Source organism: Notamacropus eugenii, chromosome 4, assembly GCF_028372415.1.
Source record: "Notamacropus eugenii isolate mMacEug1 chromosome 4, mMacEug1.pri_v2, whole genome shotgun sequence".
Taxonomy (NCBI): Eukaryota; Metazoa; Chordata; class Mammalia; order Diprotodontia; family Macropodidae; genus Notamacropus; species Notamacropus eugenii.
Window position 1 is genome coordinate 366388337 of NC_092875.1, and position 21700 is coordinate 366410036.

The 21700-nt window shown below is 42.7% G+C and overlaps 1 protein-coding gene across 1 annotated transcript in view; it reads left to right on the plus strand.

Moving 5' to 3' along the window:
- The first annotated feature begins 18300 nt into the window (after positions 1-18300).
- OTULIN (OTU deubiquitinase with linear linkage specificity) overlaps positions 18301-21700 on the plus strand; it is a 41367-nt gene continuing 37967 nt past the window's right edge. Inside the window, exon 1 of the mRNA XM_072605447.1 lies at positions 18301-18748. Within this exon, the coding sequence (XP_072461548.1) occupies positions 18555-18748 (194 nt within the window). The 5' untranslated portion in view covers positions 18301-18554. The remainder of the gene's footprint in view (positions 18749-21700) is intronic.

Here is a 21700-nt window from a genome sequence, read left to right on the forward strand (position 1 = left end):
TTTTGCCCGACCCACCATTTATCAAAACTACAATGTGGAAAGTCAAGGTGTGGAAGAGATAACTGTATGTACCAGGTACTGTCCTAAGTGCTCAGGATTCAAAGAAAGGCAAAAGGCAATCCCTACTCTCAAGGAGCTTATGTTCTAATGGGGAGACAGCATACAAACAATTACGTACAAACAAGAGACACACAGGATACAGTGGAGATAATACACAAAGAAGGAAGGCACTTACCTTTTTTTTTTTTTTTAATTTAACTTTTAACATTTATTGTCACAAAATTTTGGGTTACAAATTTTCTCCCCTTTTCTCCCCTCCCCCCCCCAAACCCAAGCATTCTAGTTGCCCCTGTGACCAATCTGCTCTCTCCTCTATCCTCCCTCCCTGCCCTTGTCTCCGTCTTCTCTTTTGTCCTGTAGGGCCAGATAGCTTTCTTAACCCCTTAACCTGTATTTCTTATTTCCCAGTGGTAAGAACATTACATTTGATCCTAACACTTTGAGTTCCAACTTCTTTAGCTCCCTCCCTCTCCACCCCTTCCCCTTGGAAGACAAGCAATTCAATATAGGCCAAATCTGTGTAGTTTTGCAAATGATTTCCATACTAGTTGTGTTGTATAGGACTAACTATATTTCCCTCCATCCTATCCTGTCCCCCATTACTTCTATTCTCTTTTGATCCTTTCCCTCCCCATGAGTGTCGACCTCGGATTGCATTCTCCTCCCATGCCCTCCCCTCCATCCTCCCCCCCTCCCTGCTTGTGCCCCTGTCCCCCACTCTCCTGTATTATGAGATAGGTTTTCCTATCAAAATGAGTGTGCATTTTATTCTTTCCTTTCGTGGAATGTGATGAGAGTAGACCTCATGTTTTTCTCTTGCCTCCCCTCTTTATCCCTCCACTAATAAGTCTTTTGCTTGCCTCTTTTATGAGAGATAATTTGCCCCATTCAACTTCTCCCTTTGTCCTCCCAATATTTCTCTCTCACTGCTTGATTTCATTTTTTTTTTTTAAGATATGATCCCATCCTCTTCAATTCACTCTGTGCACTCTGTCTCTATGTATGTGTGCGTGTGTGCATGTGTGTGTACTCCCACTCAGTACCCAGATACTGAAATGTTTCAAGAGTTACAAATATTGTCTTTCCATGTAGGAATGTAAACAGTTCAACTTTAGTAAGTCCCTTATGACTTCTCTTTGCTGTTCACCTTTTCATGCTTCTCTTCATTCTTGTGTTAGAAAGTCAAATTTTCTTTTCAGCTCTGGTCTTTTCATCAAGAAAATTTGAAAATCCTCTATTTCATTGAAAGACCATTTTTTCTCCTGAAGTATTATACTCAGTTTTGCTGGGTAGGTGATTCTTGGTTTTAGTCCTAGTTCCTTTGACTTCTGGAATATCCTATTCCATTCCCTTCGATCCCTTAATGTAGAGGGTGCTAGATCTTGTGTTATCCTGATTGTATTTCCACAATACTTGAATTGTTTCTTTCTAGCTGCTTGCAATATTTTCTCTTTCACCTGGGAATTCTGGAATTTGGCCACAATGTTCCTAGGAGTTTCTCTTTTTGGATCTCTTTCATGCGGTGTTCTGCGGATTCTTTGAATATTTATTTTGCCCTCTGGTTCTAGAATCTCAGGGCAGTTTTCCTTGATAATTTCATGGAAGATGATGTCTAGGCTCTTCTTTTGATCATGGTTTTCAGGTAGTCCCAGAATTTTTACATTGTCTCTCCTGATTCTATTTTCCAGGTCAGTTGTTTTTCCAATAAGATATTTCACATTATCTTCTATTTTTCGAATCTTCTCGCTATGTTCTGTGATATCTGTCTTTCTCATAAAGTCCTTAGCGTCCATCTGTGCCATTCCAGTTTTGAAAGATCTATTTTCTTCAGTAAGCTTTTGAATCTCCTTTTCCATTTGGCTAATTCTGCTTTTGAAAGCATTCTTCTCCTCATTGGCCTTTTGAACCTCTTTTGCCAATTGAGTTAGGCTAGTTTTCAAGGTGTTAATTTCTTCAACATTTTTTTGGTTCTCCTTTAGCAGGGAGCTGATCTGCTTTTCATGCTTCTCTTTCATCCCTCTCATTTCTCTTCCCAGTTTTTCCTCCACCTCTTTAACTTGATTTTCAAAATTCTTTTTGAGCTCTTCCATGGCCTGAGCCCATTGGGTGGGCTGGGGCACAGAATCCTTGATTTCTGTGTCTTTGCCTGATGGTAAGCATTGTTCTTCCTCATCAGAAAGGAAGGGAGGAAGTGTCTTTTCTCCGAAAAAGTACCCTTCAATAGTTTTATTTCTTTTCCCTTTTCTGGGCATTCTCCCCAGCCAGTGGCTTGACCTCTGAATATTCTCCTCACACCCACCTCACCTCCTGATCCTCCCAGCCAGCGTTTGGGGACTGAGATTCAAATGCTGCCTCCCGCCTTAGGGCTTTTGGCGGGGGCAGGGCTGCTATTCAGTGTGAGAATTAAGTTCAGATGGTCAGGTCGGGGCAGGGCCGCCTCTCAGGTACAGTTCCCTCAGGGGGTTTATGCACAGACCTTCCACAATGGATCCAGGCTCCCGCCCACTTGGGGAGCCCCTGTCTGCAGCCGCCTCTCAGCTTCTATCTCCCGGGGGGGCCCAAGCCATGGGGGCACCCCACTCCCCTCTCGACCTGCCAAAGAGACTCTCTCACTGACCCTCGTCACCTGTGGGTGGGGAGGCTTGTGCCGCCGCTGGAGATCCCGTCCCTGAAGCCTGCTCAGATCTGTACCTCTCGGAGCCGCGGCCGCCGCAGGTCTGGGCTGGGCTCCACGTCTGCAGCGCTGATGGACCTTTTGCGAGAGGTTTGCAGGTCCCTCTGTGGGTGGAGGGACCCGCGTGGCCACAGGATATCCCGTCTCCGTAGCCCGCTCGGATCTTTTCCTCACGGTGTTGAGGCCGCTGCAGGGCTGCACTCAGCTCCCAGTCCCGGCACCCAGTCCACAGCGCGAAGGACCCCCCGCGAGAGGTTTGCAGGTCTCTCCGGAACAGAAATCTCCCTCGCTCCAATATTCCATGGCCTCTGGGTGTAGAATTCACCGTGAGTTGGTCCCCTCTAGGCGTTCTGTGGGTTGTGGGTTCAGAGCTATGTGTATGTGCGTCTTTCTACTCCGCCATCTTGGCTCCGCCCCCCAGAAGGCACTTACCTTAAAGGGGATGGGGAAAAAGCTTCATGCAGAACAAGGGACTTCAGCTGGAACTTAGAAGAAGGAAGCTAGGGGCAGCTAGGTGGCACAGTGGATAAAACTGGCTGGCTCTGGAGTCTGAAGGACCTGAGTGCAAATGCAGAGTGGGACATTTACTAGCTTTTTGATCCTGGGCAAGTCACTTAATCTTTGTTTGTCTCATTTTCTCTTCTGTAAAGTGGGGATAATAACAGCACCTACCTTCCAGGGTTGTTGTGGGAATCAAATGAGCTAATAATTGAAAAGTGTTTAGTACATTGCCTGGCTATGCAGTAAACCCTATATAAATGTGAGTTGTTTTTATTTAGTATTACTAATGTTAGCAGAATTTTACTGAGCCAGGTTCTAACCTGGGAATGACGAAACAGAGCAGACCACAGATAAAGTGCCAGTAATTAAGTAGTGGTTTAATTAATTAGTTTCATTACAAGCGCAGGTTCCCAAAGTGGGTGATACCACCCCTTGGGGGGAACTGGAATGATCCAGGGGTGTGGTAGTAGCCTCTGATGCAATTGGGAGGCATTGAATAAAAATGAAGGGACAGTGGAAGGATAAGGAAAAAAGAGAAAAAAATTTTGAAAACCATTCATACATATTTCATCTGTTGTATAACAGAGTTAAAGTCATGATGATTACGTTATTTTCCAAATAAACACACAAAATGCAAGTTATAAGTGGTCAAGTCTGCCACCAGGTCTTAACAAGCAAGTGTTGGCAGAAGAATATGTCCCACATTGTCAGGAAGTTTAGTATTCATCAGCAGGAATATGTGCATGCAATGATTTGTTTACAATACGATACTATATGGTAACATGACACAATATTGCATCATCAAAATTTTAATGTGGGAAAAACCCCACAAATTTACAAAAAAATATTAAATTTAAGATGCATGATGCAAATTTTAAAAAAAAACTGTTAAAAGATTAAAGAAAGTAGATTTCTAGGGGGGATACTGAATAATTTTTTAAAAAGGAGGGCAATAGGTCAAGTAAGTTTGGGAACAAATCAGGGATTCTCCTGATCAGAATTACACCTTGCAGCAATAAAGGCAGAGTTTATATATATAAATCACAAGTGGGAAGTGGGGGGAAGGTAGATTATAACCATTGTTTCTAGGGTCTGAGTGGTTTCCTATGACAAACCCATGAGTCCATAATACAGGTGTTTTGTAGCGAATAGTCCTTAGTGGGTCACAGGACCAGAGTTATGTGCTGTGCTGGGAACAGATTCTATAATCTTTGATTAGCTCCACTTAAGGTACATAGGCACAAGAATGCAGTGATTGTAAGAGTGTTGTCAAGGGTTTGATCATTTCAAGATGCATTTTAAGACTGACCCCCAAGCCAGAATCTCCTAAGAAATCTAAATTATTAGCATGTTCATTACACATATCATATTAATTAGTCTGAAAACCATAATTCCCTTCATAGTAGTTATCATTGTTATTAATAAAAGTCACTACTCTCAAGGAGCTCACCTTCTAATGGGAAAGATAACATACAAGGCAGATTTCAGTCCCATGGTCCTTAGGATAAAATGGCAAAGCACATTTATTTTATTGTTTTAAGTTGCCTCTTCTCTAAGGTTATTTCCACTGATAAAGTCAGGTTGGTTTCTGATGTTGAACTACTTGACAAAGCCGAGGACTCTGGTGAAAAGAACTTTATTTTCTGGGTCTTCAATAATTGATGCTGGAGGTGATAGGGAACCATAGGAGTTTGTTAACTAGGGAGGTGAGATGGTGAGACCTACACTTTAGGAGGATTAGTTTGACAAGTGAGTAGAGGATCCCTGTGGTTATGAGGCAGAGATTTCCTGATGCTGTAAAAAAGTAGATTTAGCAACCTAATAGGAACACTAATAGGAGAAACCTAATGGAGAAAGGACACTCTGCCATGCCTATTTCTCCAAAAAACTTTCTATGGCTTTCCCCTCCCAGGTCCTTTAGGTGATTTTGGTGTCTCAAATATGAATGGATCGGGCAAAAGAAAAATGTGCTCATCATGGATTTAAACAGAAATAAGTACTTTCACAAGTTCATAGAACTAGACTAGAAGACAAGTTGGAGGTCATTTAGTCCATCTTCTTCATTTTACAAGTGAGGCCCATCGAAGTTGAGTGAGTGGTTTTCTTTGTCCAGTTGTGTTGAACTCCTCATGATCCCATTTGGGATTTTCTTGGCAAAGATAATGGAGTGGTTTGCTATTTCCTTCTCTGGCTCCTTTTGCAAGTGAGGAAACTGAGGCAAATAGGGTTAAGTGATTTGCCCAGGGTCACACAGCTAATAAGTGAGGCCAGATCTGAACTCAGAAAGATAAGTTTTCCTGACTTCCAGGCCCAGCACTCTGTCACCGTGTTACCTAGGTGCCCAGTGACTTGCTTCCAGTCATACAAGTATTGTGTTAGATTCAGATTTTGAACCCAGATTCTCAGAAACCAGGGTCAGTGCTCTTTCCATTGCATCGGAAAGCCACTTGAAGACATATCAGGAATGAGTGATTAAAGTGATTACAACTTTCATTTCTGAAGATTTTTAAATAAATCATTTGTCCTAAATGGTTTTATTATATCTAAACCTCCATAGCTAGGAGTAGAGGAGCTAGATAAGCCTTTTAAGAGGAACTAGGTAACAGTCCTCAGACCCATTAATTTTTTACATTATCCTTTATTTTATGGAACCAAATGGTTTCATTTTCATAGTAACAGGTTTCATTATGACCCACGTCTATTTTAAAAATACTAAATTTTGGGGGCAGTTTTGGGGGGCTTTCCGGTAGTATCTGATTACTGCCATGAGCCAAAATTTCCTTTCTGTTTGATTTGTACTAATCATTCTCTGCAAAGTGGTTCCTCTTAACCTCAGAACTCCACTGGGGAAGTTGCATCTCATTCTATTTGCGAAAGAATAATGAACATTCAAATTGAAGAATTTCTCACCTGGAAGCGAGAGTCTACCCAGGTAGCACTTGGATCTTCCTAGAGCAGTTAATTCCTAAATATTACTCAGGACAATTCCCCTTCCATGTGACATTATAATTTTGGACACCTCCATGGAATGAGTAGGGCATGACAAGGAAGTACACTTTCTGAGAACATTGTGCTTTAGAAATTCATATGCAGAACACACCTACAATCATTTTTTTTTGTTATTGTATCAGTGGGAATTTCCAAAAGGGGAAAGACATAGCCCATCTTATCTTTGTTGAGAAATAAAAGTTTATGACCTATAAAAGGAAAAAAACACATACCTGATGACCATGATATTCCTTAAGCCAGAATAAACACAGACAAAAATCATTGTCTGTATTCTACATTTTTTAAGTACCTACTATACAAGGAAGACAGGATGCTAGTTGTTAGGGGAGACATAAAGAAGACATAGATCTTGCCCTCAAGGTATTTCTATCTAATAAAGGGAGATAAGATATGTACACAGATAAACATAAGTTAGAAAATCATACTGCAAAACATGTGTAGCACATATTCTGGGGCTACTATTCCAACTCCCACTCTCCCTGGAAAATCTGATGGACAGAGCGTAGTTACTACTTCTCCTACTGTACCATTGCTAGAGCTAAAATGAGAGAGCTAAATCTTCCAAGCCTCTGAAGATCTCAAGATTTGTCTCTGGTCAGGGGGTGGAAAGCTAAGGAGACAGAGGTTCTTCTCTTCTTCCCTTACCTCACCCTTCCAACCAACAAATTCCGTTAGGTACTTGGATGGAATTTCTCTTCCTTAGCTTGCCAGTCAAATATCACAGTTCCAAACTGGTCTACTCTTTTATACAAAACAAAAGGGGAATGACTGAGTTTCTTGAGCCAATCTAAATACACCTTTTTTATAATTCTACAGTGTCTGTCACTCCATTTCATTCTGATAGCTTTCATGGACCTTTGACACCTAGTGAATACCTCTGATTGATTAACTGAATAAAGATTTCTAGGCCTTGTTCCCATCTAATTCATACTTCTGGTGGATCATAGACTGAATGGAAGTGTTCTCTCCTGACAAACGCAGTTACTTTAAATGGGGCTCGGGTGATTGAGAAATCAAATAAATATATTTATATGCCTTTACAGAAGATAATAAAAATGCTACAATACCAAGTGAAGGAGAAATCATTTTCAGTTGGGGAGGTCAGGGAAAACTTCCTTGGAGAGGTGGTATTTCAGCTGAGGTTTTAAAAGGTAGGAAGAAACTCTGAAGAGAAGGTGTTGTAGGTGTAAGGAACAATGTAAGAAAGTGCCTAATGGCAGAAAAAGACAGGATAATGAGTAAATCACAGTTTGGATAGGAACATTTATCTGGGGAGCTGATGAAAGGTCAGTAAATGATGGAATGGTCACAGAAAATGAATTCAATTTCTCAGCCATTTAGAAATAATCTTTTCATTACAGCCTAGACCAAAATTCACAGAGAGGAGCTTAAACCCTGTATGTAACTGTCTGCATTGGAGATTAGGATCTACATTGAATAAGGAATGCCAGTGGTCACAACCATTCTGTGGGAAATGATGTACAGCATATTTTGCAGAAGCAGCAAGTAGCTCACAGCAAGTACGCTTACTTACCCACCCACTTCCTTAGTGGCATTCCCCAAAGGCAACTACCTCAGAAAATACTTTCATTTTTTGGAAAGAAAACACAAACAATCCTCATTAAGATTCCAGAAAAGTTTTCTGAATTAGTGCCTATTTAATGGGGACAATACATAGGGAAAACACCTGCAGGGCTGTAATTGGATTAAAAGATGTAGCTAACAATGTAGGTGATTATAAAGAGCTAAGAGTTACTTAGTTACTGTAGGGACTCTAAAAGAGCATTAAATGTGAAAAATATCATCTCTGTTGTGATGTAAGAAAATGTCTGTTATAAAAATAACAAGTTCTTAGTGGCATGTGGATGATTACTTATCTGTTTTTGTTTCTTGGAGTCATTTTCTAGGTATTTATGAAATTATATGAGATTTGAACCATCTTTAACACTGTAGTAAGGATGTTTATAAAGGAAAAAATTTACAAAAAACCCCAAATACCCTACTAAGAGCACTTCTGCAATCTCCTCACTTGGTTAAACCCTTTGAAAACATAGGGATGCCATGCTTGGTACTATCTATTTTTTTTCCTCCACTTTATTTTTTTAAAAATTTATTTATTTATTTAACTTTTCAACATTCATTTCCACAAAATTTTGGGTTCCAAATTTTCTCCCCATTTCTCCCCTCCCCCCACCCCAAAACACCAAACATTCTAATTGCCCCTATCACCAATCTGCCCTCTCTTTCTAACATCCTTCCCTTCCCTTATCCCCATCTTCTCTTTTGTCCTGTAGGGCAAGATAACTTTCTATATCCCATTATCTGTATTTCTATTTCCTAGTTGTAAGAACAATACTCAACAGTTGTTCCTAAAACTTTGAGTTCCAACTTCTCTTCTTCCCTTCCTCCCCACCCATTCCCTTTGGGAAGGCAGGCAATTCAATATAGGCCATATCTGTGTAGTTTTGCAAATAACTTTCATAATAGTGGTGTTGTATATGCCTAACTGTAATTCCCTCCATCCTATCCTGCTCCCCATTACTTCTATTCTCTCTTTTGATCCTGTCCCTCCCCAAGAGTGTTGCCTTCAAATTGCTCCCTCCTCCTATTGCCCTCCCTTCTATCATCCCCCCCACCCTGCTGATCCCCTTCTCCCCCACTATCCTGTATTGTAAGGTAGGTTTTCATACCAAAAGGTGTGCATTTTATTCCTTCCTTTAATCGAATGTGATGAGAGTAAGCTTCATGTTTTTTCTCTCACCTCCCCTCTTTTTCCCCTCCACTGAAAAGTCTTTAATTTGCCTCTTTTATGAGAGATAACCTGCCCCATTCCATTTCTCCCTTTCTCCTCCTAATATATTTCTCTCTCACTGCTTAATTTCATTTTTTTAAGATATGATCCCATCCTATTCAGCTCACTCTGTGCTCTGTGTGTGTGTGTGCGTGTGTGCGTGTGTGTGTGTGTAATCCTACCAACTACCCAGATAACTGAAAAAATTTCAGGAGTTACAAATATTGTCTTTCCATGTAGGAATGTAAACAGTTCAACTTTAGTAAGTCCCTTATGATTTCTCTTTTCTGTTTACCCTTTCATGCTTCTCTTGATTCTTGTGTTTGAAAGTCAAATTTTCTTTTCAGCTCTGGTCTTTTCATCAAGAATGCTTGAAAGTTCTCTATTTCATTGAATATCCATTTTTTTCTCCTGAAGGATTATACTCAGTGTTGCTGGGTAGGTGATTCTTGGTTTTAATCCTAGTTCCTTTGACTTCTGGAATATCATATTCCACACCCTTCTATCCCTTAATGTAGAAGCTGCTAGATCTTGTGTTATCCTGATTGTATTTCCACAATACTTGAATTGTTTCTTTCTAGCTGCTTGCAATATTTTCTCCTTGACCTGGGAACTCTGGAATTTGGCCACAATGTTTCTAGGAGTTTCTCTTTTTGGATTTCTTTCAGGCAGTGATCGGTGGATTCTTTCAATACTTATTTTGCCCTCTGGTTCTAGCATATCAGGGCAGTTTTCCTTGATAATTTCATGAAAGATAATGTCTAGGCTCTTTTTTTGATCATGGCTTTCTGGTAGTCCCATAATTTTTAAATTATCTCTCCTGGATCTATTTTCTAGGTCAGTTGTTTTTCCAATGAAATATTTCACATTATCTTCCATTTTTTCATTCTTTTGGTTTTGTTTTGTGATTTCTTGGTTTCTCATAAAGTCATTAGCCTCCATCTGTTCCATTCTAATTTTGAAAGAACTATTTTCTTCAGAGAGCTTTTGAACCTCCTTTTCCATTTGGCTAATTCTGCTTTTTAAAGCATTCTTCTCCTCACTGGCTTTTTGGACCTCTTTTGCCAATTGAGTTAGACTATTTTTAAAAGTGTTATTTTCTTCAGCATTTTTTGGGTCTCCTTTAGCAAGGTGTTGACCTGCTTTTCATGCTTTTCTTGCTTCTCTCTCATTTCTCTTCCCAGTTTTTCCTCCACCTCTCTAACTTGTTTTTCAAAATCCTTTTTGAGCTCTTCCATGGCCTGAGCCCATTGAATATTTATTTTGGATGTTTGGGATACAGAAGCCTTGGCTTTTATGTCTTTCCCTGATGGTAAGCATTGTTCTGCCTCATCTGAAAGGATGGGAGGAGATATCTGTTCACTAAGAAAGTAACCTTCTACAGTCTTATTTTTTTTCCATTTTTTGGGCATTTTTCCCAACCCGTTACTTGACTTTTGGGTCTTTTGTCAACAGTAGGGTATACTCTGGGGACCTGTAAGATATCAGTTCCTCCAAGGTGGCACAATCAAGTGTGTACTGGTCTGGACACAGGGAAGGATTTTTGTGCCCAGAATCTCAATTTCCTCTCCACAGGCACCTGACCTCCAATTCTACCAAGCTAGCACTGGGGGGGGGGGGGGGGGGGGGTGAGATTCAGTCAAGCTGCGGAGGCAGGGCCTCCATTCAGTTTGAGACAAAGACCAGCTGCCTCAGGGTGTCTACACTGGGCTGAGGTAGGACTCAGCTCTTCAGTGCCCCCAGGGGTTTTTACGATCCAGCTATGGTCTCAGGCTGCTGTAGGGGCTGCCTTGAGAACTCTTGCCACCTGCCTGATGTGAAAGCCCTTCTCCCTTCCTGGCCAGCTGAATAAACCCATCACTGACCTTTGGTGCTTGTGAGTTGAAGGATCTGAGGACCCTCTGCTGCTGCGACTGGGGATTCCACCCCAGAGGGCTGTTCATGAGCCCTGCGAGAGACGCCAAGGCTGGGCTGGACTCTGCCCTCCGAGCTCCACTCTGTGTCTGGTGCAACTGGCGTTTCCTGTGGGTCTTTCAGGTCACCCTGGGCTGGAAATCTCCTCCACTCTGTTGTTCTCCACTTCTGCTGCTCCAAAATTTGTTGAGAGTCCCTCTCTACAGGTGTTTTATGGGCTGTGTGGGGGCAGCCTCCCTATGTGTGTCTTTCTACTCTGCCATCTTGGCTCCACCCCCCACCCCCCACTATCTATTTTTATTCCAACGGCTTATTATAGCCCTAAGTTTTTCACAAATATCACCAGATTCAATTAAAGTAGGATTTTTAACATTATAACATATAGTTAGGAAGAAGGACTAGACTTGTGATTTCACTGAAAAAGAGAACTTCCAGGTGAGATAACTTGCTTTACCAAATAGAATCCACATCTTTCCTGCCACTTAGTCTTAATCTAGAGCTGCTAGAGCACCAGAGATTAAGTTCAGGGTCCCAGAGGCAGTACGTGTGAAGGGCAGGACTTAAAACCAGGTTTCTGGCTTTGAGGCCAGCCTACTTTAATCATTCCACTGAACAGGATAGATTTAATGTCAAAAAATAGTCATATACAAGTGTTAACCTCTTCCAATATTAAAAATATTCTTAAACTCATACACAAGTTTTAGATTTTTTTAATATAACTAAAATAACATGAATGAGTATAACAATGACAATAGAAAAGCACAGGTCTAACTAATATGTTACTTCTAGGGTTAAATATGCTTTTAGCTCAATGTTACTTCTAGGGTTAAATATAAACATCTCCACTTGATATTTAAAGCCCTTCAAAAACTGACTCCAACTTATCTTTCTAGCCTTATTACACATTACTCCCTTTAATACCCTCTATGTCAAATGGACCTTCTTGTCATTCCTCAAATACACAACATTCCACCTTCCACTTCTGTGCCTTTGCTCTGGTTGGCCCCATGCATGGCATAGCCTCCTCCTTCTCACTTTTGTCTCTTAAAATTGTTAGTTTCCTTCAAATCTCAAAAAATGCCTAGGTGAGGCATCCCCAACTGTACGAGCTACTGCTGCCATCCTCTCCTTCCAAATTAACTTATATTAATTTTGCATGTATCCTATATACACATAAACGTGTTCATGTATATATGCATGCACATATGTATACACATAAATCTATAGATACACATATATTTGTATATGTGTGTTGTAGGCATGCTCCATACCCTCTTAATTCATGCTTGATGTTAGGATGAAATAAGGCACTCCTGAGCCACAGAACAAAGATTTACTTTGTTCAAACACAGAAGAATACATGACAGGGATAGATAGCACTTAGCTGCTCTGGATTTGGTCTCCCTCCACCTGGAAACTTGTCTGCTAAGTATATCATCAGGGCATGGTGACTTCAGTGGTCTCTGGCATCCCCCACGTCTGAAACCTTGACTACACATATGGCTGGGATCTTTTGTGTCCTTTGGCCAAGAAACTGACTGTCAGGGAAGTTGAGGACAATCAGGAGGGAAGAGTTAAGGATGGTAGGGAAGCTTCATTAAGAAAACTGCTAGTCCTATCACATACAACCCCTTGATGGCAAGGTCCTAATGATCCTCTGGAAGACCTTCCACCATTAAATGGTTATACAATCCTCTTGTCATGAGCAGTACTAAGGGAAAGAACAGGAAGAAAAGGAGAAAAAAATAAAAACAAAAAAACCAACAAAAACACAAACAGAACAAAAATGTGGAAGAGGACAAAGGCAATAAATACTATGCCTTTCCTTCCTCATTTGGAAAGACTGTCTCAAAGTCCCACATGTTGGGTGATGCCTCATCTTTGTAGTTCACAATGGGTCTTCTAATGCAAAATGATGATGATGAGCCCCAACCGAGCCAAGAGCATTGGAGTTACAGCCAGATGACAGCTGCATTGAGGTTGCAGATTTCTTCTGATATGAGGTGGTGATGAACAGGAGTACCTCCATGAACATTAGGGCCTCTGCACAGACATTTTTGGCACAGTGAACAATTTTTCCATTAGGGTCATCTGTAGTAAAATGGCAGATAAGTGACTGCCAAAGTCCAATTGTGTATGCTTTTCTTGTAGAAGATGGAACCATTAGATAACCAGGCAAAATGGCATTCCTTAGGAGCCACGTCTGTATAGGCAAGAGCAGGCTGCTGATTAGTCCAGCAAAGGAGGCAGTGTTCCAGAGTCAGTCCTTGGCATAGTCACCACCTATTTGTGAAGAGCACAAGCACCAGAGGGACCCAGGCAAGTGTGGTTGGTAATGTACCCATTTCTATTTAGCAGTAGAAGCCTCCTGTGTTCTGCCCATCTTGCTAGAGGCACCGTCTTTCATAATTCAACCTATAATAGGCAACTCTGGATAAAAGGCAGTATGACCCTGTGTCAGCTGTTCCATAATCGCTAGTACCCAGTAAGAGTCAAGCAACTGGCATTCAAAATACCTAATGGTGACTTATTCTATCCATCTCTGAGTACCTGTCAAAGTCTCCAGCCAGCCTGGTTCTTTATGGACAAAGATCTCCAGAGACCATGGGCCTTGCAGGGTCATGAGGGTTCAAAGAGAGAGACTGGTAGACAGTTAATTACTCAATCAAGAAATATTTATTAAGTGCCTGCTGTGTGCCAGACACTGTGCTAAGAATTAGAGTTACAAAAAGAGGCGAAAGATAGTTCCTGACCTCAAGGAGATCGCAATCTAATAGAGACAGGTTATATATTCCAGGGCTTTTACCTGTTCTGGGTCCCATGTGAGAAAAACAGTCTTGTGGATGACTCAGTAAACTGAGGCCATCAGGATATGCAGGTGGGGAATCTGGGTTTTCCAAAACTTACAGAGTCCATGGGAACTTCATGGGCTTCTTTCTTGGATCACTGTATTTCCTCTAACTTGACTGAGCAGCCTGGACCCTCAATTTCCTTCAGGATGATTTTCCACCCCTTGTTCCTTATATTGGCTACTACTGTCTGATCTAAAGCTGCTGCTACTGTGGCCTCATCCAGTCCAGTCAGTTTTATGTCATCAGTGTAGTGGTATACATCACTGCTTGCAGGAAGGGAGATTTCTTTCAGAAAAAAAAATACACACACATATATGTATAAACATACATCTATATACACACATACATATACACACATGTATATACATACATATACACACATATACATACACACACGCATATGTACACACATATTTATGTATATGTATGTATACATATACATACCACTATAATGTGACAGTATGAAGGACAGTTCAGGTGGCCCTGAGGAAAGATGGTGAAGGTATATCAAACTCTTTTGCAGGTGAAAGCAAATTCTTCCTGGCTAGTCTCAGTCACAGGAATAAAGAAAGGCATTAATTAGGCTGATTAGCTTGTACCACTTACCCTGGGCCTGCACTACCTAGTTTACAACATTGTCAAGATGACTTTGTTCAGTTTTCTATAATCCACTGTAAGCTTTCATTGATGTTCAGTCATTTTCAGTTGTGTCCAACTCTTCAGGAGGTTTTATTGGCAAAGACCCAGTTCATTTTACAGATGAGGAAACTGAGGCAAAGAGTGTTAAGTAACTTGCCCAGAGTCACACAACTCATAAGCATCTGAGGGTAGATTGGAACTCAGAAAAATGAGTCTTCCTGACTACAGGCCTGGCACTCTATCCACTGTGCCACCTAGCTGCCCCTCCTCTGCAAGCTGTCAACAACGTACTATCTCTGCCTTCCTCACAGGTAACACAGGGCTGTTGTAAGGGAATGTGGCATAAGGTAGTACTCCAGCTTCCTTCATCTCCATCACTGAAGAAATATCTTTTTACCACTACTCTCCTCACTCTCCACTTGATATTGCTGGGTGTTAACTACATGGCATTGTTCAGGTAATTAAGGTGATTTAGCCCTACCTCCAGTAACAGGCCTAGAAGTTGCTGAAAGGGCATACACAAATACTGAGCCCATAGTACCCCTTTCCCTCCATGGAATGCCCTCTATAGCCTCCTATGAATGATCCAAATGGGGCAAGGGTTTTGGAGGATACCTTAGGGTTGAGTGGAGCTGAAGGGCCCCTAGTGCCCACATGCTTAATTTCTGGGTACAGTACCTTCATTGGCTGCTCATCACTGCTTTCTTATCAATCCCAAGTCCCAGACAACACATCTAAAGCTGCTTGGTGGGGATCTAGCAGAGTAGTGGCAGGTTCTGTGACTTCTCTCCCCATTCCCAGTGTCTATTTGCACAGACAACAGTATCTGCCTAAGTCACAACTGGTCCAACTTCTGGCTCAATTGTCAACAATTAATCGGCCCACTCCTGTATAACTGTGTGATGGGGAGACCCATAGCTAAAATCTGAAGCCATTTTGGTGAATACACAGGCCTAATTTACTTTTATTTTGGTGGGGCTTCACCTTTCTCTTTTTGCCCCTGAGACAGTGTGGGCAGGCCATAGGAGCGCTGCATAAATCTATCAAATCTGTTCTGATTCGGACTTTCACCCCATCCCTTGCAGGCCCCCATTTAATACACAGGGAATTCTTTACAAGGCTAGGTGTGATAGCAGTCACCTAAAAAGGGACAGAGACAATATTTGCTGTTGAAGCTCTAACAGATTGAGTTGGTTCTATAAAAGTAGGTCCCCAGAGAGTTTTTTTCAGACTCTGGAAGATAACAGCCCAGAGCCTACTGGGCAGGGGCCCTTCATTCCCCTCTTCTACTTCCCATCAAGAAAAATCTCTTCATTTACATAGCCCCATTGAGTTGCCCCTTTGTTTTTCATTTTTGTAGCTGCTGAATGCAAGGGCTCAATTTACTTTCAATCTAACTACCCTGGCAATCCAATTCCTGCAGGGTAGTTAAAAAATTCTGGAAAATGCTGGCCTTGGCACTTTCGCAGTTTTCTTCAGCACCCACCAAACTAATCCATCTGCTTCAGCAGGAGCCTGCTCCTTGTTCCACAGAGAGGCTTACTCATATAAGATCAGGAGGGCCTGTCTACAAGGAGCCACCCAGACTGCCCCTCCCTCACTGGAATCTGATCAGACGACCCTCCTCTTCATCCCAAACTTCGAAGACTACCAAACTTTGTAGGCATGGCTCTAAAGTTAGCAGCACCCTCTTAGTACAGGTTCATTTTGGAAAAAAATGAGGCACTTGTGAGTCATTCATTAGACAAAGGTTTACTCTGTTCAAACACAGCAAAAATATACAGCAAATATACTGTGGCATTTCACTTCACATTTTGTACATACATATATATGTTTGTGAGGTTCAAGAAAGGATTAGTCCTAAATGGGATGATCAGATCCTCTGTGCCATGTTACTACGAGGCCTCTCCTGGCCAAAGACCAATAAACGTAAGTAAAGAAGAGGGAAACGAAACATACAAGAACAGAACAGAATTTCAGAACAGAAATAACCCATTCTTTAGATTGAAGTTGCTGTGGGAAGCTCTGTTCTCCCTGATTTTTAAAAAAGTACATGAATTAAAGGTCCATAACAATATAACTATAAAACACTCTTTGAAGCTTTGGCCACAGGGCCCAGATATCTTGTAGGTGAGTAGGTGAGTACAGACTACCTCACTTAATCCTATTGTAGCTAGCAGCTGGCTGTCTAGTCATCCATCCAATCATCCACAAGCAGTTCCTGTCTGCTACTGCAATTCTGTTTCTCTGTACCAAGACCAGCACTCCACACTGGACTGGAATTTCCACAGCAGGCCTGGAAATATAGAACGGATGCCTCCACGCTCTGAAGAAGGTAATCTAATCTTTGAAGCTCCACCCTAGGATCTAGCTCTCTAGACTTAAAAGTACAAACTAATCTACTCACCCCACTATATCTAGTAGCTCCCTCCTTACACACTTCCCTTATTTACACCTCTAAGTCTTCTATCTTGTTCTGGGAACAGTAATCAAGGAATGGGTGAGAAAACAAGCTCAGAAAGGTTGGAGTGATTTTTCCCTGACCACACAACTAATTGTAAGAGATGGGAATCACTTTGGCAGCTACGTGAAAGATAGATTAAAATGGGCAGAGATTTGAGGCAGGGAGATTCATTAGGAAGCCTAATTCAATAGCTCAGGGTATAGGACAGAAGTTCCAAAAGAGATGTTTCTGTCTAAGTGGAGTCAATTATCAATAAGCATTTATTAAGTTTCTACTATGAACCAAGCACTGTGCTAATACACACGGAGGTACAAAGAAAGGTAAAAGACTATCTTTGCCCTACGAGGAGCTCACAATCTAGTGACCAGAAGAACGATGATATAGTCAACAGAAATAGTAAAGCCTGGAGGCTTTTAGGGTAAAATAACGGCTGCGTTTTTTTATATACTAAATTTGAGATATCTGGTTGTTTCTATCAACATTAGCATCTAACAGCTGTTTTGGTTTTTTTTGTTGGATGATGCATTTTTTCTGGTTCTTTTGTGAAAAGAATATTTCACATTCACTCAAGAACAAAATCTCATTTTCTGCCCTTTTCCATTTTTTTCTAAACAATGAAACATTTTCTCCTTAAGCTTCTTTAGCATTTGTTTCCCTTTATGGACAGAGACCATCTCGCTTCTGTTTCTCCCCGGAGCTCAGCACTGTGCTTGCCATACAGCAGGCAATTAATAAGTGCTTACTGGTACTTTTAAGACCCAATATATTTTTCTCGGATTATATATTTAGTAACTCCAGCTCATTTTTACAGAGAACAGAAATGAGGCGCTTGGTCTATGTTTACTGACCAGTGTTTATCGATAGAGAGGGAAAAGGGGACTTCCTCAAAGTCCTGTACGACGGCAGTTTCGTGGCAAAGCTCACGCTGGAAATCCCAGCACCAGTGAAGCATCTCAGCCCCGGGCCGGGTTCCGCCGTCCTCTAACTGCAGTCCCAAGCACTCTCCCTGGGACGGCGATCAGTACTGGATATGGAAAAGCAACCAGGCAGGTCAAAGCACGCTGACTCCCTGGCCGAAGGAGCACGCTGACTTTGCACCTGGCCAAGGGCCCAAGCGGAGGACGACCCACGTGCGCCGCAGAAGAGCCTCGCCTACCTCCCGCTCCGCAGCCCGTCCTGGCCGCTCTGCCGCAGCCAATGGGAGCGGCGTAGCCCGGGGAAACTCCGGCGGAGTTTCGCGAGCATGCGCTCAAAGTCCGGGAGCCGGCTCGGGGATCCAAGCCGGAAGCGCGTGCACTGAGGCGAGCACAGGCGCAGCGCCGCTTCCCTCCTCCGCCCCCTCCGGGTCAGCGGCTCGAGGGCGGGGCTGTCGCTCCGCGCCGTGACGCAACGTGCCGTGACGCTGCTTGCGGCGCACGGAAGCGTCGGCGGAGCCGCCTGCCGCGGCCACTCCAGCCGAGCGGCGGCCGAGGTCCGGGAGTTCGTGCAGGGGCGGGAGGGGTCCGGGCCGAGCGGGCTTAACCCCTTCCGCGCCGCGGCCGCGCGGGCGGCGCTTATGGCAGCTTCGCCCCGCCGCTGGGCAGCCGCTCGCGCCGGAGAAGCCCGCTCTCCGTTCTTGTCGGAGGCTCCCGGCTCGTTTCGGGGCTCCCTATGAGTCACGGAGCGATGCCCCAGCCCGGGGGGTGGCCGGGGACAGGCGGCCCCGAAGGGCCCGACCTGGAGGCGGAGCCCGCCCCCCTAGGCCGTGGGAAAGCAGCGGAGAGGGAGAGGGCGCGTTCGCTGGCGGGGCCAGCCGCACCGAGGGACCCGGGCTCCGGCCGCGTCCAGGGCTATTCGGGAGAGCAGTAAGTGTGCATTGCTCGGGCTGGGGATGAGCCTCTCGTTCCAGGAGCGGTCTCTCGGGGTCCCGGCGGGGAGACGCGGCCGAGCACCCCCGGACGGCCCCGAGGGTCTCCCCCGGGAGTCTGGGGGGGCTAGGCGGGAGCTGGTCCTCAGCCTGTCCGGGCGGGCGTCGAAAGGAGCTGGAGAGGGTCGGGGGTGGGGACGGCGCCGTCAGGTGACTCTAGGAGGAGGGCGGAGAACTTTAGAAATCCTAAGGAAGCCCTGAAGTTTTAAAAGACACAATTCTGAAGAAGCATTCATTGTATCTCTTTAAAAACATAGTGTTCTTTCCACAAATTCTGGCCGCCTGGGTCTCTTCTGGCTGCTACGTTACAAGGTAACAACTCTCAAAGTTCTGGGGAGACATTGCTGTGGATTTGCTGCGGCGTTACAATGTAACAACCTCACAGACTTTGGGAAAACATTGTGGAGAAGCTTTTCCTAACTTGAAATACAAATGCCCCCGACCCAGTACGCAGAAGGTATCACATCATTGCCAAAAGTGGCACGTGTGATGTCTGTTCCTGCAAGTCAAGTTAGGACTTGCGATTGGAGTCCCACCGTTGTGACAGACACTCCCATGTGTAATCTCAGGGTAGTTTATCCACCAACAGGTTGAGTAGTCATCCTTTTCCTGCTGTGCAAGACTGTGTGTGAAATAGATGAGGCACTGTGGTGAAGGGAAAGATTTGGAGACCTTCTTTGAAAAAACATTACGTTTTTACCCTATTTCAGGAACTATATACTTGACACTGGTACATCAAAGCCAAGGAACATTTTTTCACCCTCAAGGAGCTTACTCCCATGCATTTGAAAGAAAATAACATACACGCAGATAAATACTAACCACTTATACAGGGTAGCTGGGTTGGGCAGTGGATAGAATGTCAAATCTGGAATTGAGAAGACTTGATCTTCTTGAGGTCAGATCTAACCACGGACATTAGCTCTGTGACCCTGGGGGAGAGACAACCCTTTTTGCCTCAGTTTTCTCAAATGTAAAATAATCTGGAGAAGGAGATGGCAAACTGTTCCAGTATGTGTGTTAAGAAAACCCCAAATGGGGTTAGGAGAGTTGGACAAGACTGAACAACAACAAACTATGTACCCATGAGAGGAGGTAGGAACTAGGGGTGGCAGTTGAACTGAGACTTGAAAGAAGCTAAAGGATCTAAGAAGTGGAGGTGAGGAGGAATTAATTGCAGTCTTGAGGCAGGAGTAAAGAATGGAACTGGATATGGAATGTCATGTTAAAGGAGGGAAGGGATAGATTACCTTGAACAGGAACAAGTAGGCCAGTTTAATGGGTATGTACAATGTGGGAAGGGAAGAAATGTGCAGTAAATGGAAGAGTAGTCTGGAGCCAGATTGTCAAGTGCTGCAAATGCCAGATAGAGGAGTTGGCATTTGATACAAGAGAAAATAGAGAACCATTAAAGTTTATTGAGCAGAAGAGTTATCAGATATGCTTTAGGACTATAAATTTGGCAGCTCTGTGAAGTATAATTTGCAATAGAGAGAGCCTTGTTGTAGAGAAACTAATTTGAAGCTAGCCCAGGAGAGAAGTGATGAGAGTTGAACTCAGTAGTCCAAGTGGAAAGGAGAGAGATGTTTTGGAGGTAGAATTAGCAAGACTTGGTAATTGATTGCAAGTGAGTGAAAGATGAGTCTCCAAGTTTGAATCAAAGGATCAAGTTCAGACCCTGACTCTGCTACTTAATTACCTTGGGCAAATCTCTTTACCTCTTTGGGCCATTTCCTCATTTGTAATTTGGGGCTCTGAAATGATGACCCCATAAGGTTTCTTCCAATGCAAAATCTATGAATGTATGAACTAAGATTGGATCCGTTGGAAAGACATGCAAATTTAGTTTAATTGAAAAGAGCTAGGGCTTGAGAAATTAGAAAATTTGCTTTTATGCTATGTGAGTATGACCAGGCAAATGAAGTATTGAGTTTAGATATAGGGTGTCAAAGGACCCTTGTCTTCAAAATCTGTAATCCTATAAATGGTTCCTAAGGTCTTATCCAACTTTGGGATAGATCAGTCCCCTCTCCCCCAAATGTATGTAAGGTAACCACTTTCTCAGGATGTATATGTATATACAGGTATGCCTATACCTTCACACATATATGTATAGTGTGTATATAGGTATGTATGTGTATGAATGCATACATGTGTATAAATATGTATGTTTCTCTGAATATACGCATGCATATGTGTATATACAGACTTGTATAACAAACCAGGCTAGTTAAGATTTGATTAGTTGATTAAACCAACCAGTCTGTGAAGTTGAGGTTGATTAGCTTCAGACACAGCCTAGGTATACAGTACTGTGAGCTTTTGTATAGTGGTCTTTTCTAGTGTTTTTCTTGGTAGAGGAGGGAATCTCCAGTGAGAATACAATGAGAGTTTGTCACACTGTGAGCCAAGTCTTTGTCACAAATAAGAGTGAATGAGCATCAGCCACTTAACTGCTGTCATTGCTTCTAGGTGCTATTTTTTGCTTCCCTCCTGTACCATACAGTAGCAGTTGAGAAGCACTGGTTGGCAGATTCCTTAGTTCTCACTCAGTAACACTTCACATACAACCCACGTCATTTCTTTCCAGTTGGCCTAGTGTTATACAAAGGAATTCCATTAAATAACTTGCAATTACAAAACTTTGAAAATAGGAAACATATAAATGCTAAGTATTTTGTAATATCCTGTGATTTCATCATTAATTTCTACAATTGGCATTGATAGGGATGTAGCTATATATGCAAATTATGTGTCATAATTATGCATTGCTAGATATGATTAATTGTGTGTGTAGGTAAGAATAAAAGGATATTTTACTCACTAGGAGTTTCAGTATCATAACTTCTTTGATTTCTTTGATGAATAGGTAGAGAGGATTTATGTAAGA